This window comes from Garra rufa, chromosome 9, assembly GCF_049309525.1.
Source record: "Garra rufa chromosome 9, GarRuf1.0, whole genome shotgun sequence".
In the NCBI taxonomy this organism is placed as follows: domain Eukaryota; kingdom Metazoa; phylum Chordata; class Actinopteri; order Cypriniformes; family Cyprinidae; genus Garra; species Garra rufa.
In genome coordinates this window covers 34,597,918-34,618,663 of record NC_133369.1, presented here as the reverse complement: position 1 = coordinate 34,618,663, position 20,746 = coordinate 34,597,918, and the positions used below count along the sequence as shown (strand labels likewise).

General features: G+C 43.3%; 1 protein-coding gene across 5 annotated transcripts in view; it reads right to left on the bottom strand.

Annotated features, from left to right (window-relative positions):
* Positions 1-20,746, bottom strand: part of cobl (cordon-bleu WH2 repeat protein) — a 147,380-nt gene that overhangs the window by 75,172 nt on the left and 51,462 nt on the right. For all 5 annotated transcript variants that reach the window (XM_073847917.1, XM_073847921.1, XM_073847918.1 and 2 more), the window contains one exon: positions 15,777-15,987. In XM_073847917.1, the coding sequence (XP_073704018.1) occupies positions 15,777-15,987 (211 nt within the window). The remainder of the gene's footprint in view (positions 1-15,776; positions 15,988-20,746) is intronic.

Here is a 20,746-nt window from a genome sequence, read left to right as displayed (position 1 = left end):
TTAGAATGAATTGCATTGTTGTATTCCTAATTTGCAGGTCACTTTGAACAAAAAAGTGTAATATAATATAACAGCCTGCTCACTTTGTCAACTAACCAAAGGGCTGACCATCCTGACCAGTGTTTCCACAGCCATTATATTAGGGGGGCGCCCCTAATGAATGGATGAATAAATCAAGTTGGTCTGTCACTTAATTTGAATCGCAATACGGACTAGTGTCTGTGAATACTAAAACTCAAAAAGACGGTTTAAATATTAATCCATGAATCCATGTTTTCTTTGCCTCTATGTATAAATGGCGGAGACGCGGTTTTGTTTACTACACACATACTGAAGCTAATGTGGCGCTCCCAGTAATTTCCTGCCTTTGCGTCTTACATGAACAGATAAACACTGCTGAGTGTCACTTCATGTGAATTTTACCGTTCCATTAAAGAAAACTAGCATCATATCATATTATTTCTGTATACACACAGAAACTTCACGGCAACCTTTCAGAATAAAAGTCAGGTTTAACATGTAACAGCTATATTTGTCTCGTCTTACTTTTGTACAGTATACTGTAGGTGTTTATATATTCCTATTTCTGGCTAATTTAAATAAAACAATTAAATGATTAAAAATATTACAACAAGATTAACCACTTAACTGTAGAAAAATACTAAATTATTATTAAAACTTTTTCTTCCATATATTAATTTTAACAGCAATCCTCTGTTTGTCAATAAATTAAAGGGTGTCAGGATGTCACCCCAACCACACACTAGAGTCACACCCTCAGAAGAACCTCCCGCTCGTTCAGGATCACCTGAGTACTAATTACTAGCACCTGACTTCACTTACCACACCCTATATATACGCACTGCATTCAGTCACTCACCATCTGGTCTACGGATCACACCCCTTGTTATGCTGCTCCTCTGGATCCAGTTCGGACTCTGTTTCATTCCTCTGTGCCGGCTTACCACATTACCATCACCCAAGGACTGTTCAGATAAGACTATCCATCTCTCAAATCAACATTGCAATAGCCTGAAACTTACCTGCTGTTTTAATAAACTTACCTCATTTTTATATACACTTACCTCCGTCTCTGCATCCGTCTGTGTGTGTGACAGAAGACCAGATCGTACCGAAATGACCACCGAAGAGACCACTGCACCAAACCCTTTCACCGAACTCATCAACGCTGTCAAGGCGGCTTTCACACCATCTCCACAGCCGCCATCTGCCTCAGGAAGTCCCATGGCCATTCCTACAACGTTTGCTGGAGAAGCGGCTGAGTGCAGCGGTTTTCTACTACAGGTCGATTTATACATCCGGATGCAACCACAACAATTCCCCACGGACGATTCCAAGGTAGCGTTTCTTATCTCTCTGTTAACCGGCAAAGCATTACAATGGGCCAAAGCCATCTGGAATGCAAATAATCCCATCATTCATTCTTTTGAGCAGTTTACCAGTCATTTTTCCGAAGTATTTAGCACCACGACCAGTATACTCACAGTCTCAGACCAACTCTTCCGGCTACAACAAGGATCTTCTTCGGTGCACGAATACACTCTTCATTTCCGCACGCTGGCGGCGGCTAGCGGCTGGAACGAGATCGCTCTACTAGGGGCTTACCGACAAGGCCTTCATCCAGACATTCGAGCAGCCATGGCGCTGTACGACGATTCCATCGGTCTAGAGACTTTTCTACAACGAACCACTCGAGTTTCCCAGCGACTAGCCGCCTGCCAGCCCTCACAAACCGCTCCTCAGTCCGCTACGGTGGCAGCTTGTCCTCCAGTACCAGAACCCATGATTATCGATTCCACTAGACTCTCCAGAACAGAACGTCAACGTCGTATCACCTCTGGACTCTGTTTGTATTGTGGCCAACCCGGTCATTTTCTGCACAACTGTCCAGTCAGACCCCCACGTCCAGTGGTGAGTACAATTCAATCAGAAATACCGACTGCTCAACTTACCTTAATTCCAGTAACAATTCATACTGCCGAACGCCATCTCTGTTTCTCTGCTCTTATTGATTCAGGTGCGTCGGGTAACTTCATCTCCCAAGACTGTCTAGAGAATCTTCAGTTACGCCGACAACGACACTATCCAGAGTATGCTGTACGAACTATTCAAGGAAAACCACTGGGACGTGGGCGGATTCGGTATTCATCACCAACTGTCACTCTGCAAGTAGGATTGTTTCATCAAGAAAGGATTAAATTTCTGGTACTGGAGCATTCCACCGTCGACATCATCCTCGGTCGTCCATGGCTACACATCCACCACCCAGAACTCCGCTAGGATCCTTGTGACATCATCGGCTGGAGTAAGCACTGTCTCAAGAATTGTATGTCCTCTCAACTACCTGTTTCTGGCTCTCTCTCCATAGCTTCTACAAAGATCGAAAGCCCCGATACTACCATATCGGTCGAAATCCCAGCGGAGTACATGGACTACGAGGATGTATTTAGTAAGCAAGCTGCCACCCATCTTCCTCCACACAGGCCATGGGACTGCGCTATCGATCTGCTACCTGGAGCTCAACTACCCAAGGGACGGGTATATCCACTGTCCAACCCGGAGCGCCAGGCGATGGAGGAGTACATTCAAGAGGCTTTAGCACAGGGATTCATTCGCACATCTACCTCACCGGCCGCTTCCAGCTTCTTCTTCGTGGGTAAGAAGGATGGAGGTCTCCGTCCCTGTATAGATTATCGACAACTCAATTCTCAAATAATTCAACAGCCTTATCCACTACCACTCGTTCCTGCCACCCTCGAGGAACTCCGCGGAGCTCGCATCTTCTCCAAGCTGGACCTGCGGAGTGCTTATAACCTCGTTCGTATTCGGGAGGGAGACGAGTGGAAGACGGCCTTTATAACACCCACTGGCCACTACGAGTATCTGGTTATGCCCTACGGTTTGTCCATCAGTCCCTCAGTCTTCCAAACGTTTATGAACGAGGTGTTCCGGGAGTTTTTACATCAGTTTGTGGTAGTCTATATTGACGACATTTTGATTTACTCCCGGAACCAGGCCGAACATCGCCAGCACGTCCGTCAGGTCCTCCAAGTCCTACGTCAACACCACCTATTCCTGAAGCTGGAGAAGTGCGAGTTTCACAAGACAGCGGTACAGTTCCTGGGCTATAACATCAGCTCCGAGGGTGTGCAAATGGACCAAGAAAAGGTGCAAGCCATTCAAGATTGGCCTCAACCCCACACCATCAAGGAACTACAAAGATTTCTGGGTTTCTCCAATTTCTACCGCCGGTTCATCAAGAATTACAGTTCCATTACTGCACCTCTGACCTCCCTCCTTCGTGGGCAACCTAAACATCTCAGTTGGAATTCCCCTGCCCTCGAAGCTTTCCACCAACTAAAGAAGATTTTCAGCACTGCTCCTCTTCTGCACCACCCGGATCCGGAGCGTCCCTTCGTGGTCGAAGTCGACGCATCTACCATCGGCGTCGGAGCAGTGCTGTCCCAAGCGGCTGGTGACTCCTCACTCCTCCATCCCTGTGCCTACTTCTCCAAGAAGCTGTCCTCGGCGGAGCAGAATTATGACGTAGGCAACAGAGAGCTATTAGCCATCAAGCTCGCCTTGGAAGAGTGGCGTCACTGGCTGGAAGGGGCTAAACATCCAGTCACGATCATCACCGATCATAAGAATCTCCAATATCTCCGAGAGGCTAAACGGCTTAATCCAAGACAAGCCAGATGGGCCTTATTCTTTACTCGATTCCAGCTGAAGATTACCTACCGTCCCGGATCAAAGAACATACCCGCAGATGCTCTATCTCGACAATTCTCCAGTGATGCCCCCATTGAATCTGACTACATCCTTCCCCCTGAGATCATTGTTAGCCCCATCCAGTGGGACATCGACACCTGGATCCAAGACGCCACTCTCCAAGAGCCTGCTCCGCCTGAGTGTCCAGAAGGTAAGATCTATGTCCCAAGCTCCCAACGACAACACCTTCTGGACACGGTACACCAATCTCCGGGCTCTGGACACCCAGGTAGCAGAAGGACCCTCTCGCTGCTCCAATCTCGTTACTGGTGGTCCAGTATGGCCCGAGATGTCATCAGGTACGTCCAAAGCTGCTCAGTCTGTGCCACAACTAACACCTCTCGTCATTTGCCCGCAGGAAAGCTGGTGCCTCTCCCTGTCCCAGAGCGACCCTGGTCCCACCTCGGGGTTGACTTCGTGACGGACCTTCCCAACTCTGAAGGCAACACCTGTGTGCTCGTTATCGTGGACCGATTCTCCAAGGCGTGCAAACTGGTCCCCCTACGAGGTCTCCCTACGGCCTTGGAAACCGCCGAGGTCCTCTTCCAGCACGTCTTCCGTCACTTTGGTCTCCCCGAGGAAATAGTATCGGACCGGGGTCCTCAATTCATCTCTCACGTATGGAAGGCCTTTTTCAAATCTCTCGGTGTGTCTGTCAATCTTTCCTCAGGATATCATCCGCAGACCAACGGCCAGACTGAGAGAAAGATCCAAGAGCTGGGACGTTACCTCCGGGCCTACTGTTCGGATGACCAACACAGCTGGAGCAGGTTCCTCCCGTGGGCCGAGTACGCACAAAACTCCCTACGCCAAGATACCACCGGCCTGACACCCTTTCAGTGCGTACTCGGTTTTCAGCCTCCGCTGTTCCCCTGGACGGAGGAACCCACTCATGTTCCAGCTGTAGACTACTGGTTTCGAGAGAGCGAGAGAGTGTGGGACTCAGCTCATCGTCACATCCAGAGAGCCATCCGTCGACACAAGGACTTTGCCGATGCTCACAGGAGACCCACTCCATTATACCAGCCTGGAGACAAAGTGTGGCTCTCCACCAAGGACATCCGGCTAAGGCTACCCTGTCGCAAGCTGAGTCCCCGCTATATTGGTCCGTTCGAAATCCTGAGGCAGATCAATGAAGTCACATACCAGCTTCAGCTCCCACCCAGGTACAGAGTTCACCCCACCTTCCACGTATCACTCCTGAAACCATTCTTTCCCTCTGCCACAGAGTCCACCGGAGCTGAAGCTGGACCTCCTCCTCCAGAGATCCTGGATCAACCGTCTATTTACACCATACGAGAGATCCTGGATTCCCGACGTCGAAGGGGACACTTGGAATATCTCATCGACTGGGAGGGGTACGGACCTGAAGAACGTTCCTGGGTGGTTAGAGACGACGTACTTGATCCTCAACTCCTGGCTGATTTCCATCGAAACCACCCAGATCGTCCTGCCCCTCGCGGTCGTGGTCGCCCTCGACGTTGGAGTAGGGCGTCGGGAGCCGCCCCTGGAGGAGGGGGTAATGTCAGGATGTCACCCCAACCACACACTAGAGTCACACCCTCAGAAGAACCTCCCACTCGTTCAGGATCACCTGAGTACTAATTACTAGCACCTGACTTCACTTACCACACCCTATATATACGCACTGCATTCAGTCACTCACCATCTGGTCTACGGATCACACCCCTTGTTATGCTGCTCCTCTGGATCCAGTTCGGACTCTGTTTCATTCCTCTGTCCCGGCTTACCACATTACCATCACCCAAGGACTGTTCAGATAAGACTATCCATCTCTCAAATCAACATTGCAATAGCCTGAAACTTACCTGCTGTTTTAATAAACTTACCTCATTTTTATATACACTTACCTCCGTCTCTGCATCCGTCTGTGTGTGTGACAAAGGGTTTAATTTACATTTGATTATAAATATATAAATGTTTAATGCCTTCATTACATTATAGAAACACAAAACTTTCTGAAAAAAAGAAAAATATTGTAGGGCCCTATTGTTTCAAATGGTGGAGTTTTTGACTTATTTTTTCACTGAAATAAATGTTTTCGGTATTACAAAGAAAGTAGGCTAAACTACCGAGAAAAAAAAGTACCGTTGGCTACCAGCACCTGGCATCCCCCACCCCCCTAAAGCTGTAAACCTAGGGGAAACACTGCTGACCCATCTCTACTCCATTTCTTTACATGTCCATGCTTATTTATTGTAGGGTTGTGCCGATAGACGATAGTATCGTGTATCGACGATAGTCATAGATATCGCCTGTTGCTGATGCCTTTGACGATAGTAAGACGATTACTATTATTATTATCCGTCAAAAAGGCACCTAACTTTAGCGATGCAGCGCGGAGAGTCGGTTCTAGGATGTCTCAGAAACGTGCCGCGGTATAAACACAAGCATAGAGTGGTCGCGTCGCGCCGCAGATGTGTGCAGTGAAAATGGGTAAGAGGTTTATTCATCATACAGTGTACATAGATTAAGTGTAGACTTAAGTGTAGACAGTCATTAGGATAACAGAGGTAGTAAAATGTGGTTTAGGCTAAATTAAATACGATATATCAGAATCCTTCTGTATATAGTAAACATAAACATTCACCTCAGTAACATCTGTATGCGTTAACTAGAATTACGATGCATAAAATGGCGCTAAACATATGCACGTGAATTACACTCATCGCTTCTCCGCATGAACTGAACTACAACATGAACTGATGACAAAGATCAGACATACAGCGTTAACAGCGTTATCGCAAAAAGACGGGTAAAGAAAGATACATTCATTTACATTCACGCACACACATTTACCGCTCCCTGAAGATAGCAGAGAATGAAACCGAAAGTAAAGTTGAACCTCTCCGACAGAACTACCGTCAGCGCTCTGTACATGCACAACTGTGTCACAAGTCACATGTACTACCCTTACAAAAAGAATAAGGAATTTATTACATATTGACACATTTACATATTATTAAAGGTCCCATATTGTCAAAATCGAATTTTCCTGGCTTTTTTCATGATAACTGAGGTCTAGGGGCTATGTAACTACCATATGAGTTTCAAAACAGTCAATCCACAGTAAACTGCACCCAGCCTGCTTAAAGTAGCTGTTCATTTTCACGAGCCACTGTGACTTCCGCAAAGATGTGACGTCCGATCTACTCAGTCACCACCTTCAGTCACAACCCCGAGCACCAACCACCGTCCCACCCTCCTTTTGTCAAACCCAGACAATATCGTGTCCTAGGCTTGGGCGGTATTACGGTAATATGGTATACCGCGGGATCTAAAAATAGCAATGGTTTCAGTTTCAATATCGTTATACCGTCATAAAAGAATGCACTTATATAGGAGACAAGGATTAAATATTAAATATAATTTATTTAATGCCTAAAAATGCGTAGTGATGGGGTCGGATGGGTCGGGTAATAAAAAAATGCATTCTGATTATTTGCGAGTGGATGAGATAAATCAATAATGATGCTAATATTAACTACATTTTCTAAAACATGAACGTGTTTTATGTACTTTTTTCATCAGGCAGACGATTTAATTTGTGTAGATTTTGTAGAAACGGTGACATTCCCTATAAAGTTTGAAGGGAGTTATGCCTGTACTAATGCTATTGAGCACGGCAATGCAGTGCTCGGCTTCGCGTTTACCCACTTCTCTGATGCGCATCTTTCCTAAATCATGACAGTCCACTGCATGAATAGCTAATTCAATCGCATTAATAAATTGAAATATTCTCTAAAAACACCCAGTAAAGACAGCGATGTGGTCAGGACCGTGGCGCCGCGGCAGCTTCTTTTGAAATATATTTGACGATGTGCCTAATGCGCCCGCTGTGTCCACAGATGCTGCCTGTTCATTCATACGCGAGAGCATGTCAGGCTAGGCACGCAGTGGTATAATAATAATTATTATTGATTATTTGAATCAGTAGATTATAACGAAAACAATACCTTAAAAATGAAAAGCAGCAGATTTTTACCATCAGACATTTCTTAAACTGGTGAACCCCTGTAAACTTCAGTCCAAGCATGCGTTTGAATAGTAAGTTCAGAACGGCTCTAATACAGAGAAAACCCGACCGATTTTGTCAGAGATTGCGGAGAGTCGCATCCAGATGTCAGTTATTCTTTTCTGCTTGGATTTGTCTTAAAATCCTGAGTGATAAATATAAATGTGCAGCGATGTGCAGATCAGCTGAATCAATCTGCTGTTAAAAATGAACCATCCGTTTCATCAGGATTACAATAGGTTAAGTGTAATATGACGATCAGGTGCAGTTATCTAAATCAGAGAAAAATATAGGAGCGGGTGGATAATTTATTTGAAGTCATCAAGTGACAGCGTGGAGGAGAAAGAGAGAGATGGCGAGTCACGCACCAAGTGACCTGGCGCGCGTTTCCCAAAAGCATCGTTAGCCAACTATGGTGGCAAGTTCCGTCGTTACCAACATAGTTCAAATATTCGGTGTTTCACGACACCAGTTCAAACCAACATTCGCAAACAGCGTCACGATCTATTTCTTCAATTTAAACTAAATATAAATGCTATGTATTTTTGTGCGTCCTCTATAAGCACCGTTTAGGAGTAGTGCGTGTGCATTTTGCCTGAGGGAACCCCGGTGTATGACGTAAGAGGGAACCCGTGATGAATCAAACATCAAATAAAGCGTAATGACAGGGGGGAAAGAAATGAGTCAGTAGGTGCCATATTCAATATAGCTGCATTTTTGAGATCCCTAATCAGTTAAATAGCCGACGTTATCACTCGGTTACGTCATTGACAACTGCCCTACATTGTTGAACTAATGTGGTTCAAACGATGGAGATGTGACTGTGTTCGGGAAACACTCGTGAGCTAGTTCGTTTCCACAACAATGCATCGTAGCCTACTATAGAGGTTAACCAGCGAGTTATGTCGTTCTACGGGAAACGCACCCAAATGTTAATTTTATTCTGTTTGACTGTTGTATTTGCCCTTTTTTTTTACTGCTATTTGTTGTTAATAAAAGTTGTCAACATTGTTGTAGTGTTTGGTATTCAGTTTCTTAACGGTATAGGCACAAGCCAACAGTTTGGTGACGCTGTCTGAGCCTTACGTCATTTTTTTATTGTTTATTCACGGTAATACCGTATACCGGGGTAAAATAGGGAGGAGGTTTGACGGTATCAAAATTTGGATACCGCCCAAGCCTATCGTGTCCATAACATTGCTAAGCAACAATAACACGAAAACAAGTCGAGAAAACCCTGTTCAGTCGATAGATGTCGAAACTACATCATTGCACTGGCTTCAGAACAATGTGAATATAAGAGACCACTGGCACGTCAACTTCAGCCTCTTTCACACAGCGATTCCGGTAAATACACGGATAATGTTTCCCATGATTTGTTCCGGAGTTGTTTGATTTGGTTAATTCACAGTTGTTTTCCGGAATCTGTGCGTGCTTTACACACAACCCATAAAGACGTGACGTTTGGATGTGAGATGTAATGCGACGCGTACGTTTCACTAAACTGAAACTAACCTGAACAAACTGTGCTTCAGCGCTGATAGTGAGGAGCTGGCTCTGCCCGATCGCCGCTTCATTCCACTTTGCACGTATTTTTTCGTTGTGAAGAGTCGCATGATAACGTGCATCATCACTACAACACTGCCTTTATTATTACATTATTTCTCACTTAATTAGTAGATTTACGGGATGTTATGCATTATGTCCGTGCAGTTTCATCCATCATTGTGTAATTAAGGCTTGTAAACAGGATTTTTGCTGATGGGAGCTACTTAACCCTCTGGGGCCTGAGGTGTTTTGGGGCCCTGAAGAAGTTTTGACATGCCCTGACATTTGTGCTTTTTTCAGTATCTTAAAAACATATGAATGGTTAAAGTCAGATTACATTGTAATCAGCACATATTGGGCTACAATAATATGCAAGCAACATTAATGTGCATGTTTGTGTTTTTGAGAAAACTATGTTTATGCGTGGTTATTGAAAATCTAAAGTTTTGAAGTCACTGAAATAAGGCCATGAAGCACATACAGGACATTTCTTTACAAGACTTTAGATAATTGGATGTCATAGGCTAGAATTTTTTCAACCAAATGATGTGAAAATCATCTCGTTCACTCGTTCAGAGAAAACAATATATTGATTTAAATTTTATAAAACATGTTTTGTGATCGAAAGGGATTATTCATAGGTGTGGCAATGGCCCATGAATATTTAGCAATTCACACCTGAAAGACAAAAGGGCCCTCCCTAATGGCCCCATCAATGTCTGACTTGACTATAGGAAACAATGTGAGAAGATTCAGAGAATGGAGTTTTAGATTATTTTTATTTTATTTACTATCACTGTATAAACAAAACATACATAATGAAGGTCAAAGACACATTATTGAGCTCCCTCATCTTACCACACAGATGTGCACAGACTTTGTGGCATTTCTGAAAACTTCTTCTGAATTCTGTTCAACAAATGAAACAAATCTTACCTGCTATTTTGTGTGCCCTTAAAAAAATACAAAAAAGTCAAAAACTTGTTTTACACTAGAATATCAGTGTAGTTGAACATCTCAAGTTTCTAGTGCTCTCAGAGGAAAACAGTTTGAAGGGACTCAAGGGAAAGAGGGCAGGATTCATCTTTTGAGCAGGTTTGAGATCACTACAAAAACAAAACAAACCAAAAATCATATCAGGATCATCTGTCAGAATACAGTCTATACTCTAGAATTTGTACTAATGTAAAAAAAAGGACATGTAATATCTAAGAAACTAATAATTATCGTTTAGCACTATATTACTAATAAACGTGATGTAAACACACATTCAGTGTAAGCACTCATATTACTTTTACACTGTTATACAATAAAATAAATAAATAAAGTATGATTCTACATTCATAAAGATATCGTCATAAATGCATCTCACAGTCATAATCACATCGTTTTTCTAGAACATTATAAATATCCTGCCATTGTAAGAGATGCAATGCAATCAAACGTAGCCTACTTCATAATGTTTCATTTGATAAAGTCAGGAATTTTAGTTTGGAATAAGTCTAACTAGTAAAATGTGTACATGTTTTGTCAAAGTAAATAACAGCGAAAGCTAGTAGGAAAATGAAAGTAAAACTTACTCATGTAAATGTCTCCTCCTGCTGGGTTTGCGTCGCATCGCGTCCTTCTTAGGATTGAGGTACATATAAGTCTTATTCCTCACAGCATGTCTTCATTCAGTAACAAACTGTAACCAAGATGAACTTGAAGTCATGTTGCTTTGTTGCGGTGATGTGGGAGTTTCCTCGCGTACAGATAATCCGGTCCTTGCCTCGCTAGTAGCACATGGCTAATTTGCATGGCAAAAGATTTCGCGATAGTGGGCGCGGTCACATTAGAGATAATTAGTTGGAACTGGATAGACTAGACATCTCCTTGGTTTCATATAGATTAATTTATCACAGATTATTTGTTTTTGATAAAACTTACTTTGTTTAAAAGCATAAATCTCAAGCTTTCAGTAGATACCACTTTTATGTTTGTGTGCTAAATATTCACCGTGTTTGAATGATATAAGTGACGCATTTCTAAAAGCAGTTCACGGAGACAGAGAAAACAGAAATCACCCTGTTTGTTTTCTTTATTCTAAATAAAAAAACACAACTTTCTGCTGTTCTTTTGAGTGTGCCCAAATAAAAGTACACGCTTTACAGTTTCCATTGATGTATATCTCTAATGTGTATGACTTAAACCGACAGAGCATTTTTAGTGTCTTTTGCGCTGATCTTAAAAAAAGTAGGTTGGTCACGCCGGCGTGACCGTCGGCCCCAGGGGGTTAATAGTTCTGAATTTATTGCAATGAATGCTGATTGACCTAAGTCAGAATTAAATTTTTAAAATAGGCGAGCTATTTTCGTTTCAGAATCATGATAGGCTATATATATATATATATATATATACACCACTGCTGTATTATAGCAGTAATCACTGTAAACCTGTATGTTATTACTGTTTTTACACTTAAACTATAGAACTACTGTGTGAAGGATCAGTGATGCCACAGGACTGAATTGTGATGAAGCATCACAAAACCATTTCTCCTGTTATTCTCCTGCTCTATCCTGCTTTCAGAACAAGAACCACCTGAAGTAAAACAGTGCCAGCTCCTAAGTATGATTACATAACATTTTGTCAATGTAATCTATAGATTGCTCCTGCTGACTATATCCAGTTTTTTATGAAGACTTCAGATGACCAGCACCTGTGAACAGATGACACCAACACTTGAGAGGACTTCAGATAAAGCAGACTCTAAATAAACATACAAAACTGATAAATTGCCCTTGCACTGTAATCAACATGATCACATCATGCTTCAATCTGTTCATTGTTTCTGATTACGTGACGTTACTTGACTGCATGATTTGTATAGTTTAATTTCAGAACATTTCTGCAATATGGACATTACAGTAAAACAGATACGCCTGTTAACAGAGCTCTTATTTGTAAAGCTGCTAGAAACAATGTGTATACTAAAAAGTGCCATACAAATAAATGTAAATTGAACAAAACTTGATGCATAATTTTTTTTCTCCTCACCAGATCAGTAGAGTAACCATACATTCACTCTGCTTTATGTAACTGGTGCACTCCCACTGTAATGGAGACTGTTCAAGGACAACTTGGTTTATAATTTATTATAAATGTCTAAATTGATTTCTGTAAATATGTGCATAACAAAACTCAACATACATAAAATATATGATTTAATGTGTAAAAATGTTTTAATTTTTTTTTTCAATTTGAATATACTACAAATACATTTTTAGATATTAATAATTGAGGGGTGCACAAGAATCAAAAACCTTAATCAAGATTCATTTTCACTTAATCTTAAAATATCTTTACTTATTTGGAATTAATTTAAAAAAGACAACAAACTTAACACTTACAATGAGATTAGTAAAACGACAATAAACATTAAGATGTGATTGCACTTGATTAACATACAAGCTGTAAGAACACACGCACATATAGAAATAATTGTATTTAACGTTATATATAAAGGCTGAATTACTTGGTAAAAGACCACGATGTTGTTTATATAGCAAACACGGACTTTTACCATGGTAACTTCAGCCTTAAATATGTTAACAAGGCAGGTACGGATCGCTAACCACATTAATCCTCAAATATTAACGGTTTTTATCTTTTAAAACCAACACTATTACAACTACATATATATATACTACGTATACATGTATACATTATTTTATAAATAATGTCAATAAATCATTTTTTTGTCAACTAAATACCAAAAATTGCTGTTCTGTCCCTCTAACTCAATGTATTCCAATTGCCCGCTATGAACTTCCTGGAACTATTTGAGGGCTGCGTGTATCACGTGACTATCGAGCGTTTTGGACTTCCGTTGTCGCAACTCTCTCTCTGTATGGCTCTGGGCTCGGCTAAAGCATACATGACCGTAGTTAACTGTGGTTGGCCTGGCTGTGCGTCACTCAGAAAACAACAGGCCAATCAGAAGAGATGCTCATGAATATTAATTAAATGGGCCAAAATCGACCTGTTTTTGACAGAGCTCCTAAAAAAGGACCTGTAAAAATATATTGAGATGGATTTTGGCACTTATACCGCAAATATATATTCTTAAGGACATCAACAACTAAAATAAACCTCCAAAAATGTGTACAATATGGGACCTTTAAATAAATTAGCCCAATAGTATCGTGTATCGGCGATCTCACAGGCTGACGATAGGACGATATGAAAATTGAGCATATCACCCAACACTAATGTATTGCATGCTTTCATTTGCCCAGTGACAGATTGTACTGTTGTTCTAGCAGAATCAGAGGCCAGGGCCTCTAACTCTGTCCAGAGGTCAGACACGAGGGAGAGGAGCAAGAGAGGGGCCAGCCAACCAGGCTGAGGAAGAAATAATGCATGGTAACTAAAGGTAAGACTCTCATCAAATATTCACACATAAGTGGGAGGAGAAAAGGACACTCGAGAAAGAGAGAACACACACTCAGAACAGAGCCTGTGAAAGACTCACTGTACCTTTGTTCGAACCCTTTTTATGATCATTCGACCCTCCTGATGCATTTAGTCAGAACAAGATGTCATTTTAGAACATTATTACATTAAAATAAGACCAATATTACACTTTTTTAATAGTAAAAAGCTATTAAAAAACAAACAATGCATGAACTTGAATATAAGTAGCATAGGATGAATAAGATAAATAGCATGGATATAATTTATATTAAATAATTATTTTTAGGCCTAACTGTTCACAGCTTTTTTCAGTTCACTTTAATAGTTTTGGTCAAGTACAAATATTTGCCACTTTAAAAAAAGTCATAAAACGCATGCATAATAACTATACAATAATTAAAGGTTTAAACTGTTGTAGATGAAGTACAGGTCCTTTTCAAAAAATTAGCATATTGTGATAAAGTTCATTATTTTCTGTAATGTACTGATAAACATTAGACTTTCATATATTTTAGATTCATTACACACATTTGAAAGTAGTTCTAGCCTTTTATTGTTTTAATATTGATGATTTTGGCATACAGCTCATGAAAACCCAAAATTCCTATCTCAAAAAATTAGCATATTTCATCCGACCAATAAAAGAAAAGTGTTTTTAATACAAAAAAAGTCAACTTTCAAATAATTATGTTCAGTTATGCACTCAATACTTGGTCGGGAATCCTTTTGCAGAAATGACTGCTTCAATGCGGCGTGGCATGGAGGCAATCAGCCTGTGGCACTGCTGAGGTGTTATGGAGGCCCAGGATGCTTCGATAGCGGCCTTAAGCTCATCCAGAGTGTTGGGTCTTGTGTCTCTCAACTTTCTCTTCACAATATCCCACAGATTCTCTATGGGGTTCAGGTCAGGAGAGTTGGCAGGCCAATTGAGCACAGTAATACCATGGTCAGTAAACCATTTACCAGTGGTTTTGGCACTGTGAGCAGGTGCCAGGTCGTGCTGAAAAATGAAATCTTCATCTCCATAAAGCTTTTCAGCAGATGGAAGCATGAAGTGTTCCAAAATCTCCTGATAGCTAGCTGCATTGACCCTGCCCTTGATAAAACACAGTGGTCCAAAGTACTTTTTTCGGATGAAAGCAAATTTTGTATGTCATTCGGAAATCAAGGTGCCAGAGTCTGGAGGAAGACTGGGGAGAGGGAAATGCCAAAATGCCTGAAGTCCAGTGTCAAGTACCCACAGTCAGTGATGGTCTGGGGTGCCATGTCAGCTGCTGGTGTTGGTCCACTATGTTTTATCAAGGGCAGGGTCAATGCAGCTAGCTATCAGAAGATTATTTGAAGGTTGACTTTTTTTGTATTAAAAACACTTTTCTTTTATTGGTCGGATGAAATATGCTAATTTTTTGAGATAGTACTTTTGGGTTTTCATGAGCTGTATGCCAAAATCATCAATATTTAAACAATAAAAGGCTAGAACTACTTTCAAATGTGTGTAATGGATCTAAAATATATGAAAGTCTAATGTTTATCAATACATTACAGAAAATAATGAACTTTATCACAATATGCTAATTTTTTGAAAAGGACCTGTATATCATGTCACAAGGTCCCTTCTGTCTAGCACTTGGGGTCGTGTTAACCCTAAAAACTACTGCAATGAAGATAACACTTGCTCATACAATGAGAGCATTTAATATGGCTGACACAGCTGAACAAGAAGTCGACTGTAGCGTGACATATGTACACTGCTGACCTTCAAAGCTAATTATTTACAAAACAATGTCTGTCTACAGTAGTGATGTCTCATCAGTAGTAGAGCAACCAGTTTCATCACAGTTGCTGCTGCCTGCCAACAATTTAAAGATCTTTAAAAAGTCAAAGATATCACCATGAGGCATGAGGTCAAAAACCTCCATAACACCGTGTTTCGGAAACGTACCTCTGGCACTTTGGGTGGAGGTTTCCGGACCACCTTGTCCTCCAGAACTCGTTCTTTGATCAGGGCACAAGAGACATCCAGGGCGCCCAGCAGGGTGTTGGGCTTAAAGCTGACGGGCTGAGCATCGGGTGACAGCAGCTCCAAAGTATGATATGCTGGATTCAGATGGTACTGACTGCACAGATCTACCAACAAATCCATCAGAGCTTTTCTGAAGAGACAAGAGGAGACATAAGGACAGAGAAAGATAGAGTTACTTGACAGTTTAGACTTGTAATTACATCATGTGATACAGACAGGACTGTGATAGGACGATAGAGAGAGAGAGAGTCGGCTTGAATTGCAGGTGTTATGTAAAGCAGCAAATTGCTACATGAATGCTGGTCTTAAATGTTTGGCTTGGCTAACTAATTGTCAGTTGTCACAAAACTTGTTGTGTGGTCACTCTTAAAGGGTTTTTAAACACTACTGATAGATATTTGAATAAAACTGCTTGTTTAATTTCCACACCATGACTACCATCTAGTCTCAGAAAAGAATAAATAAATCAAGAGTTAAATCTGATACTTAATTTTCAGGTCAAATGTCATGCACTGATGAAACCAATGTGATTTCAGGCGTTCTCTATTTAAACTGTACCTGCATGGCTAAAAACAGCTGAATTTTGAGCAGACTGACTTTAAATTAGTATGCTACCTTTATGTGTGTGTTGTGCAGAAATATTTAAACACAAAGTCTCAATATGTTTGAATATATTCATTATGTTGCCCGTACGCTGAATAATTCATCTAAATATAAATGTCTATTCTTCTGACACTTCCTCATCACCATGGAAAGTTTTATCACATGAAAACACTGAATCATCCATCCTCCAAGCACTATTTTCTTCAGTCTCATATTTTCATATAAAATGTTTATGACATCCTAAATTCTTATAAATGCCTATAGACGTCAATAATTTACTTTTAATCATTGATCAAAATTCAGCAGCGACTGAACAAGTAATAAATAAACGTCATAATGAGACCACTTCTAAGTTTCTGTGACATTGTGTTCCTTTCAAGTATATACTGTGAAAGTTAGTAAAGTGAGCCACAAAAACTGCAATAACAGGCATTAAAAACACAGCAGAAAGTGCTATTTTACAGGGTTTGGAAACCACTGTCTTCTGTGAACACACCCTGTAAAAATAGTTCCCTTTCGGGAACTCGAGCCGCGTCAGGAACGCTATGGGGAAACGCCATTGGCGGGCAGCATTCTGAGTCATTGTCTAACAACCAATAGAACAACGGGAGTGACGTCACAGGCGCGGTGACGTCAGCGACCAGGAAGTATAAAGCACGTGCGTTTGAAGCCGGCGGCAGCTTTTGTCATTCAGCGAGAGCACTCTGTGTCTGTCTTTAAATATATTGCTGTTTTTTGTGCCAGTTTGCACATCTTTATTTTGAGCAATATGTCAACCAAAGGGGTAGCTACACTCGTGGGGATCGCAGCTCTATCTACTAGAGAGAATGAAGACGGGTGATCCCCTATCTCCTTCCCTACCTGGTGGATCGATAAACTTCCCACTGGATAAGGAAGCCCGCAATGCGGTTACTTCCTTCCAGTAAGAGCTTTTAACGCTTCCCCTATCTTCCTCCGAGGAGGTTGATGTGGAGAACGTTGTCAAAAGTATTCAACCGCCCCCCCCCTGATCGCCTCAGTATGAGGAGCTGTTGGACGTGCTGACTAATGCAGTAGCTAAATATAAAATAAAAATGAGCCGCAGAAAAAGCAAACTTTATGCGGACTAAGTTAGCACTTCCAAAGCGGAGCTTTCTGTTCTTCCCCGATCTGCACACTGAACTGTCTAGATCATGGGAAAAACTAGAAAGAAAAGATGATGCCGCGGGTTGAATAGACGCTAGCCAGCTATCTGTCGCCCAGCCTAGCATCATCCTTGAAAGTTCCGTCTTTGCTTTCCAGGCCGCCTAAATAACTTCAGGCTTGATGGGCAAATTGCACACGTGTCGGGGTTGCTGGACGGGGGCATAAAACCCCAGCCGTGTACCAGCTCCTCATATAAGAGGCTCATATTAGGAGCATTGCAGCCCGTTTCCCTCCGGTGAGACCTAGAGGTCGGGACTAGCAACACTCCTGACCGGGGGCTTTAATGACTAAGCCCGATCTGAGGGTCGTGCTTTGGTCTAAAAGGTCCTCGGCTAAACGGCCCTGACGGCTGTGCCACAGGGCCGATGAGGGCAGCCCCTCTGGAGGGGGTTTGCGCTGCACCACAGTTTATAGTCACCAAACCCCCTCGGGGCCCTCAGGAGATCTGTCAGCTAACCCTGCCAGTGTTACAGGGCGCGGCAATCTCCCGCGAACATCATTCTCTAGCCGTTCCGCCCGGAAACGTAGCGGACCTAGAGAGTTCGCAACCCCCACGGGGGTCCTCAGAGAAACTAGTTCAGGAGCATCCTGCCAGTACGCTGTTACAGGTCACCGAATTAGTTCCTCAAATAAATCCAGAAACCAGTCTCGAGAGGCTGGTTCCCTTAGTAGAATTTCTGGCAGCGTGGAAACTACTGCCAAATATTTCCACGTGGGTCCTGCGCACTGTAGAGAAAGGTTATTGCATTCAATTCGGCGCCAAGCCGCCACCTTTCAGCGGTGTATTTCCATCTCTGGTGAACCCCGAGCAGGGTCTGGTAATGGAACAGGAAGTAGAAACTCCCAAGACAGAGAGTCCGGGTTCTACAGCCGGTACTTCTTGTTCCCAAGAAGGATGGAGGGCTTCGGCCCATTTTAGATCTCAGGCAGTTGAACCGCTCAGTCAAGAAACTGAAGTTCAAAATGTGAACTGTCAATCATGTCGTGTCTCAAATCAGGTCCGAGGACCGGTTTGTCACGATAGATCTAAAAGACACATACTTTCACGTCTCCATCCTTCCCCAACACAGGAAGTTTCTCAGGTTCACTTTCAGGGGCAAAGCTTACCAATACAGAGTGCTTCCTTTCGGCCTAGCTCTCTCATCCCTAACTTTTGCAAAGTGCGTGGATGCTGCTCTGGCTCCTCCGTGACTCCAGGGCATCCGCATACTCGACTGGCTGATCCTGGCCAGCTCGGAACAGTTAGCGGTTCAACATCGAGGTGTTGTTCTCGCTCTCATGAAAGAACTGGGGTTGAGACTCAACACCAAGAAGAGTGTGCTTTCTACACTACTGAGAACCATTTATCTAGGTGTAATTTGGGATACGACCACGATGCAGGCACGAATGTCACCTGCTCGGATCGAGTCGATCCTTACTGCAGTAAATGCGGTCAAGCTAGGCCTGTCACTCACTGTCAAACAGTTCCAAGTACTGTTAGGTCTTATGGCAGCAGCATCCAACGTGATACTTTTTGGTCTGCTGTACATGAGACCACTGCGGTGGTGGCTCGAAACCAGGGGGGTTCTCCCCGAGGGCGACCAGGCAGAGGTCCACTACTATCCTCGTGTGCCTGAGGGCCGAGGATCATATTGCCCTCTTGTCCGTGGAATACTACACAATGGCTTATTCCCCTCGTGTCCTGGCAGGATTACCAGGCTGAGTTTATTCAGTCCCTCTTGTTCTGGCTTCTCTCAGACAAAGGACTAAGACTCCTCGTGCACCTGAGGGCCGAGGAGTACCTCTTGCGCTGGCTGGCGACCAGGCAGAGATCCACTACTATCCTTGTGTGCCTGAGGGCCGAGGATCATATTGCCCTCTTGTCCATGGAATACTAGACAATGGCTTATTCCCCTCGCGTCCTGGCAGGATTCCCAGGCCGAGTTTATTCAGTACCTCTTGTTCTGGCTTCTCCCAGACAAAGGACTAAGACTCCTCGTGCGCCCGAGGGCCGAGGAGTACCTCCTGCGCTGGCTGGCTACCAGGCAGAGGTGTATCACCTTTCCTCGTGTGCCCAAGGGCCGAGGATTTCACTGCCTTCTTGTCCGTGGAATACTAGACAAAGGCTTATACTTCTTGCGTCCTGGCAAGGTCACCAGGCCGAGTCCTTTAGTCCCTCTTGTTCTGGTGGTACCCCAGACAAAGGACTACCACTTCTCCTCGTGGGCCTGAGGGCCGAGGAGCAATCAGGAGGTCGAGTACCCTGTCCTCGCGTGCCTGAGGGCCGAGGACCACACGCCCTCTTGTCCGTGGAACACTAGACAATGGTTATTTCGGTCCCTCTTGTTCTGGCCTTTCCCAGACAAAGGACTAAGAATCCTCATGCGCCTGAGGGCCGAGGAGTACCTCTGGTTCTGGCTGGCGACTAGACAGAGGTCTACTACCTTCCTCGTGTGCCCGAGGGCCGAGGATCACATTGCCCTCTTGTCCGTGGAATACTAGACAAAGGCTCATCCTACTCGCGACCTGGCTATACCCCAGGCCGAGTCTCTTCCTGTGCTCTGGCAAGATCCACCAGACACAACTTCCTTCCACCCTGGTCCTAGCAGACATTGGGCAGGGCTTGGAAATTATGGGGGCGTTGACAGTCTCGTTCCCCATAGCGTTCCTGACGCGGCTCGAGTTCCCGGAAGGGAACGTCTCAGGTTACGTATGTAACCCTAGTTCCCTGAGGGAACGAGACGTCGCGTCTCGGACCATAATTCCCGCACCCTGCGGCGCTCGCTTCATTCCTAAAAGAGCTGCCGCCGGCTTCAAACGCACGTGCTTTATACTTCCTGGTCGCTGACGTCACCGCGCCTGTGACGTCACTCCCGTCGTTCTATTGGTTGTTAGACAATGACTCAGAATGCTGCCTGCCAATGGCGTTTCCCCATAGCGTTCCTGACGCGGCGTCTCGTTCCCTCAGGGAACTAGGGTTACATACGTAACCTGAGACGTTTTCCTCACTTTTTAGCTGATGTCTTGTTTTGTTCATGTCTTTAAAGAATTCATTTACAAAGAACTGCAAACCATACTCTTAGTACATTTAGCTAAAACAAGCCAAGGGTCAAACATCCATA